Source organism: Rhinopithecus bieti, unplaced genomic scaffold (assembly GCF_001698545.2).
Source record: "Rhinopithecus bieti isolate Rb0 unplaced genomic scaffold, ASM169854v2 scaffold_50752, whole genome shotgun sequence".
NCBI lineage: Eukaryota > Metazoa > Chordata > Mammalia > Primates > Cercopithecidae > Rhinopithecus > Rhinopithecus bieti.
The window spans coordinates 413,464-422,660 of record NW_016820054.1 but is presented as its reverse complement, the minus strand read 5'-3'; the positions used below and the strand labels follow the sequence as shown (position 1 = coordinate 422,660).

The window sequence follows — 9,197 nt, the reverse complement described above, 5'->3', positions numbered from 1 at the left end:
CCTTCAAAAATTTGTGCAGCCTGCCTATTCAGGGGCCATGCTAATTTTCTCTGTATTGCTCCAATTTTAGGATATGTGCAGCCAAAGCAAGCACAAAGCCCTACTTTTACACATGGACAGTGATAAGTCATGAACGCAGTTTAGCTCTAAGTCCAACTAACCTACTTGAGATCTCGAGAATTATCTTCAACGGCTTCCTGTGAGGTAGAATTTGAAAATATTTTTAAATACTGAGGAAAAGATGCAAGTAGCTTGGGAAATTTTCATTATCATGGAAAACAGATCACTCAAGGGGCCAACCACAATTGGGTGCCCACTGCTCTAGGGAAGGTTAACATGAGACTTTCTACTGCCTAAGGTACTATACAGGATATAAAGGTGCCTCAGGGTACATATCTGGTAGCAAAGAAGAAGAAACAAACACTGATCTCTTTCTGCCACATTATTTGAACCTCTTTGACAGTTTAGAACAAGCCCAATTAATATCTGCTAGAGAAAAGACCAACACAGGACTCAAAGGATCTCTTACTATGAAGTTCTCAGTTAAGTCTAGGATAAGATGTGGGTTCCACATCAAGTTTTGAATGTGGCGGGGAGGGTCAATTTGCTCACTTTGCATGCAGATAAAGCCAGGATGTCAAGCTGCCAGAGCAGGGTGCTGGTGCTTTGGGAACAATGACTGAGCACATAAGCACAGGTATGTGAAGTAAAGAATGTTGTAACTTTGAAGTCTATGTATGGATCACCATGAAGACTTGAGGGATCTCAATCAGTAAGGGCATGTTGGTGTCAAAGGTCAACCATTACCAGGCAGCAGGACCAGTTTCAGTGGCGACAATGCAGCAACAGAATCAATGGAAACAACAGAATGATTAAAATGTCCTTTTTTCCTCCTCCTTCTGACTTGATTAAAAGGATTGTCTTCCTTGGACAAATTCAGGGAGTGCATAGGAGACAGTCCCCAGAAAACAATACAAGACTTTCTGCTAAACTAGACATTTAAAGACCCAAATAACTAATCAGAAAAATCAAAGATGTGATTCTGTTTTTTATCCAATGCATAGGTGTTATACTTGGAATGAAATGAACAATCTTGGGATCTCTAAGGATAAAGGTCTTAAAAGTCCTGAGGTAAAGAATCCTGCACCCATTGGCACTTCTAACTAGTCTAACTTTTTGTTTGATTTCCAGCTGATCCAGTGGACTAACTCATGGCCACTCTAAAACTACCTAAACCAAACTATGACATCTCACCTGATATCTAAGATGCAAAAGTTAAAACTATTTTAAACCTCAATTTAGTGTTAACTAGCCTTTTAATGTAAATACTTACATATTATGATGACTAGAAACAGCGTAATCTTCAGCAGTCCACCCAGATACATCTTGAGAAAATACATCAATATTTTGCTGAAGCAGAAGGCTAACCATACTTGCTGATCCACAACGTACAGCAAGTATAAGAGCAGTTCTAAAATGACAGATAATTTCTCCCTTAGGAACTTTAATAAAGTTATTTTAAAAGCTAATTTGATATACTTTCCCAATTTAATATCTTGCCTGTCCATGCAGAATTAAACATTTACATGTACTAAAAAACATAAGCATCTTGGGTGCTCAAGTGTTCATCTTTGTAAAATACCACCAAGGTTAAAAGAAAGGGACAGGCCGGGCGCGGTGGCTCAAGCCTGTAATCCCAGCACTTTGGGAGGCCGAGACGGGTGGATCACAAGGTCAGGAGATCGAGACCATCCTGGCTAACACCGTGAAACCCCGTCTCTACTAAAAAATACAAAAAACTAGCTGGGCGCGGTGGCGGGCGCCTGTAGTCCCACCTACTCGGGAGGCTGAGGCAGGAGAATGGCGTAAACCCGGGAGGCGGAGCTTGCAGTGAGCTGAGATCCGGCCACCGCACTCCAGCCTGGGCGATAGAGCGAGACTCCTCTCAAAAAAAAAAAGAAAGGGACAAAAAGGAATCTTCTTATCTCAGTGGGGTACTGAATAGTAGAAGCTACTAATTTAAAGGACTTTGGTGGGCAAGAAACTATGCTAGGGCTGCTTATCTGAAGTGGACAAAGATTTAACTGAAGATTTCTTCCCAGCTTCCCTAGACTGATATGGTGTAATAGAAAATCAGCTAAATATGAGCTATCTGCAGGCTGAAAGCAGTAATATTAATAATAATAGTAAGAATAGTAGTTATAGTAGCTTCAGTTGATGATGCCAATAAGCTTGTGCTAGGCACTGAATTAAATGCCATATATATCTTCCTTGCTTATGCACAGCCAACTTTGAAGGATGTATTCTCCTACTTTTCATATATGACAACATGTGTGGTGGTAAATAAGATTCCCAAGGTCACACACCTAGCAAGTAAGAAACCTAGGAACTGAATCCAGTTTTGTGTGAATCTAAAGTCTAGCTCTTTTCTCTTTATCACCCACCTACAGCTTGCCTTCATTAAAGGAAGTGTATGTTATCCACTTAAAACTATCTTAACTCCCTCTCTCCATACCAATTAAAAAAACATCAAAATATACTGGAAATAAAGAAGGAAAAAAAGCTAATGAACCCACAGTATTTGGGAATAGCAATTAATCATCATGTAGGGATAAGCTAACATTAATATTCTTCAAAGGAAGCAACTTAAAGCAGTCATTCAAAAGACAAAATGATTTTCAACTCCTGTTTATGTTTAATATAGCATATTTAATGGAAAAGCATACAAGAAGTAGAGGTTAAAAACTATAGAAAGGGTTAAGAAGTTCAACACTGAGTCAAAAACTAAAAGCTAAAGTTTGCACTTCATGAAACTAATATGAAATCCCTTTAGCTAACATAAGATCATATAACCGAAAACGTCACATAACAAATAACATCAGTCAATATAATAAGAGAAGATGAACCCTACTAAAACTGTTATTTATGTTGCCTAGTTCAAATGACTGTATTTCTCCGTAACTGATTTGTATTGATACCGATCACCATGTTCCAATAAGTATAAGTTAATTTTATTAATTTAATATTTATGACTTGAATGACTTATCACTCCAGAACAACACAGAGATAAAATAACTATACCTTCCAAACCTATCAAGTGCATTTAAATTAGCTTTTTTCTTGATTAAAAATTCCACCATTTGCTGTTTCTGTCCATATACACCGAGTAAAAGTGGTGTGAGGCCACCCTGTAAAACAATATTAATGCAAAAACAATATGTAATTCAAAAAAATTACCTATTTTCAAATGAACTGGAAACTTTATATAAGATCCTATGAACTTATACTCATAGAAAGTAAATAAAATATAGTCGTCTCCTTCTCACTCTTCTGTGCTTTCCCACACACTCACTACTCCTTCCCTTGGAAACACCCCTCCTCTGCCTCACATTAACTCTGGTTATCTTGAAAACTCACTTTAAACATTTACTGTTTCCAAGATTATTTGCTTCTGTCCCAGCATTTGACATGGTATTACTGGATAATTTTCCCATCTAAACAAAAGCTTCTTGAGGGCAGGGGCTGTATATTTTATCTCTATATCCTCAAACCCTATGACAAATCATTGTGTATAAAGCAAGAATTTGCATGTAAAATATTTCTTAAATTCAGATGTTTTACCAAAAGATCAAGCTCTGACATGCAATAAAACTTGCTGTTAAGACTCACACTGCCCATTTCAAGAATTTTTCCAACATTTATTCATTTAAACTCTATTTGTATATAATTTTCCCAGATTGTTAACTAAATAATGAGTTCATAGTACTGCTGAAACTAAATTAACAGAATTCCTATCTGTATTCTTAATAACTCCATGGTTTTTAGTGTTTAAAACTGCCATCCTGATTATGCCAAACCTCTACAAACTTAAGAGACACACTTGATAGTCCACAATACAGCTTCAATTGACAAAAAGGGTTTAGAATTTGCTACAATACTAATTGAGAAAACTCTGCTCTTAAAAATGATTTACTGACCTAAGCACTTAAATGATAACAAAGAGACATAAAATCCTGAGAAACCCAGCCTGTACTTACTGAAAGGCTACTCACTGAAAATTTCTAAAGACCTTCTGAATGGCATTGAATAACTGATGATAGGAAGGAAAAAGTATTATTCTGTAAGCTGACAGATACTGCCAATAATATTCATTTTAATGTCCCAATCACAGATAAAAGTCAAATTAGGCCAGGCATGGTGTCAGACCTGTAATCCTAGCATTTTGAGAGGCTGAGGTGGATGAATTGCTTGAGCTCAGGAGTTCAAGACCAGGCTGGGAAACATGGCAAAAACCCCATCTCTACTTTAAAGACAAAAAAAAAGTGAGGTGGGAGGACCACCTGAGCTTGGGGAGGTTGAGGCTGCAGTGAGCTGTGATCACACCACTGCATTGCAGCCTGGAAAACAGAGTGAGACCCTGTGTCAAAAAAAAGTCAGACTAATATTATCGGAAAGGAAAGATGTAAAGGAATTAGCACATATCCAATTCCAACTCTTCTAGAGATATATTAAGTTCCTGAGATAGAAGAATTTACCTATTACACTTATCTATTCAGTGATTCTTAAGCAAAAGCATACACGGATTTTGAGGAATTTGTTGTTGTTGTTGTTGTTGTTGTTGTTGTTGTTGTTGTTGTTGTTGTTGTTAGAGACAGGGTCTCATTATGTTGCCCAGGCTAGACTCGAACTCCTGAGCTCAAGCAGTCCTCCCACCTCAGTCTCCCTAGCAGCTGGGATTATAGCCATGCACCACATGCACCACCATGCCTGGCTTCAAGGACACTTTTTTTTTTTTTTTTTTTTGACACTGAGTCTCGATCTGTCACCAGGCTGGAGTGCAGTGGCACAATCTTGGCTTACTGCAACCTCTGCCTCCTGGGTTCAAGCGATTCTCCTGCCTCAGCCTCCTGAGTAGATAGGACTACAGGCATGTGCCACCACGTCCAGCTAATTTTTGTTTTTTTAGGAGAGACGGGGTTTCACCATGTTGGCCAGGATGGTGTCCATCTCCTGACCTTGTGATCCACCTGCCTTGGCCTCCCGAAGTGCTGCGATTAAAGGCAGGAGCCATTGCACCTGGCCTCAAGGAAACATTTTTAAAAATACGCTATTAAAATCTTCAGGATAGAACCTAGACTTGCAGATTATTTAAAATTTTTTCTCAGGTTACTCTAATTCACAATTCTAGCTGAAAACTAGTGCAATGGACAATTGCTTCAGTGTCATCTCTCACCCACATGACCAATTCCCTTTATCATTTGAGCATTTGGCCAAAAAGAGGAAAGAATGAGAGAGAGACTCATTTGCTGAAAACACCACTTAATTTTCCTGGGTAGGGGTAGAACAGGGTGTAGTAAACTCAAAATCCAACTTCATCTTGTTATTTATAAGCTCCTTATCTCCCACCTTCCCATCAGGACATTCTAGATTTGAAAGCAGAGTTGAGACTCTATCTAAGCGGCCATTTCTACCAGAATAGGATAGTAAGTCAGTGAATTACTCGTTATTCCCTCTGCTCAAGGGTTTCCCACAATATCACCACCTATTCACAGCCAATCTGGTTCCTCAGAGGCCTCCTAAAATTGATCTCTAGGCAGTTTACAACTCACTAACTCCCTCTCCCAAATTGAAAAACTGTCATTCTCTAAAACTGAAGAGAACCTTGTCTCACCATGCAAAGGGAACAAATGAATGCACAACAACAAAAAACATACATATAAAACCTCTTCATGGTCTTTTCTCTCCATTACCTAATATCCAAATTGGCCTCTATATTTCTGATTGCTCTCCTTTTCCCTTTCCATTTCTGCCTTATGAGCAATCAGAAATATCTTTTTATTATTATTATTATTATTATACTTTAAGTGTCTAGGGACATGTGCATAATGTGCAGGTTGTACATAAGGGGGGGGGGGGGGGGGGGGGGGGGTAACTTGTGCCATGTTTGTTGCTGCACCCATCAATCATCCAGCACCCATCAATTCGTCATTTATAATCAGTATAACATCCATGCAACCCTCCCCCCACCCATGATAGGCCCACTGGTTGTTGTGTTCACCCTTCCCACGAGTCCAAGTGATCTCATTGTTCAGTTCCCCCTAGAGTGAACTATGCGGTGTTGGTTTTCTCGTTCTTGTGATAGTTTGCTAAGAATGAGGTTCCCAGCCTGCACCATGATCCCTACAAAGGATGCAAACTAATACTTTTTTATGGCTAATAGTATTCCATGGTGTAAATATGTGCCACATTTTCTTAATCCAGTCTGGTCACAGATGGACATTTTGGTTGATTCCAAAGTCCTTCTGCTATGTGGAAGAGGCCTTACAAAAACTACATGTGCAATGTGCTTTAATAGCAGCATGATTTATAATCCTTTGGGTATATACCCAGTAATGGATGCGCTGGGTTCATATGGTACGATCTAAGTTTCTAGATCCTTGTTCATCCATTATGGAAATCAGTATGGCAATTCCTCAAGGATCTAGAACTAGATGTGCAATCAGAAATATCTTAAGCCTTGCCACTGAGAGATACATCACTTCATATCTATTACAGTTTTTTTTTTATTTTTTTTTTTAGGAGCTTGCCAAAGCAGCAAGATTTCTATTCACTGAAGCATGTTTTAGTTTTCTTGGAGTTTTAATGTAAAACCTATTTCCAGGGCAAATTTTGACATTTTACATTGTTTGGGGGGGAGGGGGAAACTGGGAGGGAAAATTGAAAAAAAAGTAAGTCTTACCTTTTACAAATCCAGAGTTTTCAAAAAAAAATATTTACCGCAAGTGCATAAAAAATGCTGTACCCTCTAATGTGTCTTTAAAAGTGACAATATTTAAAATAAAGTCTTAGATAATTAAGTCATTTCAAAATATTTTCATTCAGGTTATACTTGAGCTTCCAAATATAGAAAACTGGCCCTTACACAGGTCAATGTTAAAATAAATGCATTGGGTATTTTGAAAATAAAATTAGATCTATACCTTGTTTTTTGATTTGATATCAGCATTGTATAAAAGCAGTGTTTAATTGCTAATTGCATTAATCTATCTTCACTGTAGACAGCATAGTGTAGGGCAGTATTGCCATACACATCCGGAAGATTTGGATCAATACCACGTCGTAGCAAAAGTATTGCACATTGTACAGCCTGCCAATATTAGACCAAAAACAAATTATAAATCCTAGGAATTCAAGATAAACATTCCACAGGTTTCATCAATAAGTTATATTTAAATAAGAAAACTCATTTTTATTCTATGTATTGAAATCAAATCCATCTCATGCTGATATAGTTGGCTACTGCATACCTTTATTAGAGCTGTCCTCTTTTTGCTGTCAAAGACATGAAGTTGACATTTTCTATCCAGCAGGAGTTTTACTACTTCTGAATTCCCACAGGCCAAATGTAGAGCAGTCCTATGAGAGTGAGAAGACGTTTTAGCAAATTGTAGTGTACTATCTAAAGCCGTATCAATGATTCACGTAATTGCAAACATTGAATAGCATGCTATCCCTCTGCCTTCAAAACAAACATTTAATTTTCCTGTAAAGAAAGCACACTATTAATTACCTCTCATTTCTCACTGTATTAATGAAATAGCAGCCTATCTGAAAAGAAAGAGCATAGCCCTTTGATTACATTAAATTTGGGCTGGAATCCTGCTCTGAGCTTTGTCACTTCCTAGCTGTTGCTTAGCCTTTTTGTGTCTCAATTTCCTCATCAATAAAATGGGAATGAAAATAGTAGCTTTCTCACAGGAAACCACTGTAATGCTTAAATGAGACTCTACACAAAATATATAGAAGAGTTCCTAACACAAATAACAGTTCAATAATTGTTATTTTTGCTAATACTACTAAAAACAACACTTGAATTAAGTGAGATAATACAATTATACATACACTTTGAGGTATGTTTTAAAGATGACAGTTTACATTGTATTTTGATGATTATAAGACGCTGTCTTCATGTTTTGACATTCCTTACATTGTAGTACCACTTGTAATTCATGACTTACTGTAACTATAATTGGTAGCATTTACATAGTTCTCTTATTGACACATGAAATAATGGGGCATCATACAATCCATGGTGGCTTACATTAAGTAGAATATGGTATGTATAACAGTTCTGAGGCAATTCTAACCAGATGATTGGCATTTAGATAAATTTTGGTTCTTAAAAGTACTATGGAATAAGAGGGCTAAGGTAGAAACAACAAATGTCAAAACTAATTTTTACTTTAATTTTCAAAAAAACTTTAAACCAAAGGAAACTTGGGGTTCAAATGAATAGGTATGGCTCATTTTTTCAATACCTAGATTTATAGAGTATATGTAAATCAGATATTTCCAGTGATAAATATTAGGATTTGAAACTTATAAATTTGCTTTTTTAATGAATTTATGAAACTATTTGTGGAGTTTTTTTCAACTTTCACACTCAGGGGTATATTGCAGGATGTTACATAGGTAAATTGGTAAATATACATAGGTATATTGCAGGTTTGTTACACAGGTAAATGTGTGCCAAGAGGGTTGATTGTATAAATTATTTCTTCACCCAGGTATTAAGCCCAGTACCCATTAGTTATATTTCCTGCTTCTCTCCCTCCTCCCTCCAATAGGCCCCAATGTGTGTTGCTCCCTTCTAGGTACCTTTGTGTTCTTACCATTTAGCTCCCCATTATAAGTGAGAACATGCAGTATTTGGTTTTCTGTTCCTAAGTTAGTTTGCTAAGGATAATGGCCTCCAACACCATGTCCATGCAAAGGTTATGCTCTCATTCTTTTTTATGGCTGCATAGTATTCCATGGTGTTTATGTACCACATTTTAGTTCTTAAAAGTGCTAAAACAGTCTTTATCCAAGACTGTTATAAATTTTCAAAAGGGCAGTTAAAGGTTATTTTTTACTATTTTCTACCTTCAGAATGCTTTTGTTTGAAAGGAGGGAGGAAAAGCTTCAGTTGAGATTAAGTCCTATTACTCTAATTTCAAATCTCTCACCTTGCTCAAGCTGAGCAGGTAAACATGAAGTTTTCGAAGATGGAAGGATACTGCAAGATAGTAGACTATGCCTGCCACATTATAGGTAGATGGCTTATATTTGATGAATAAATGGATTGAAAGAATGGATAAACACAGCTGGGGAGTTCAATTTTTTTTTTTTTTTTTTTTTTTTTTTTTTTTTTTTTT

General features: G+C 37.1%; 1 protein-coding gene across 1 annotated transcript in view; it reads right to left on the bottom strand.

Moving 5' to 3' along the window:
* Nucleotides 1-1,388: 1,388 nt before the first annotated feature.
* LOC108520141 (POTE ankyrin domain family member A-like) overlaps nucleotides 1,389-9,197 on the bottom strand; it is a 10,730-nt gene continuing 2,921 nt past the window's right edge. Inside the window, exons 2-5 of the mRNA XM_017859417.1 lie at nucleotides 7,308-7,416; nucleotides 6,981-7,147; nucleotides 3,082-3,188; nucleotides 1,389-1,471 (exon numbers count right to left, since the gene is read on the bottom strand). Of these exons, the coding sequence (XP_017714906.1) occupies nucleotides 3,125-3,188; nucleotides 6,981-7,147; nucleotides 7,308-7,416 (340 nt within the window). The 3' untranslated portion in view covers nucleotides 1,389-1,471; nucleotides 3,082-3,124. The remainder of the gene's footprint in view (nucleotides 1,472-3,081; nucleotides 3,189-6,980; nucleotides 7,148-7,307; nucleotides 7,417-9,197) is intronic.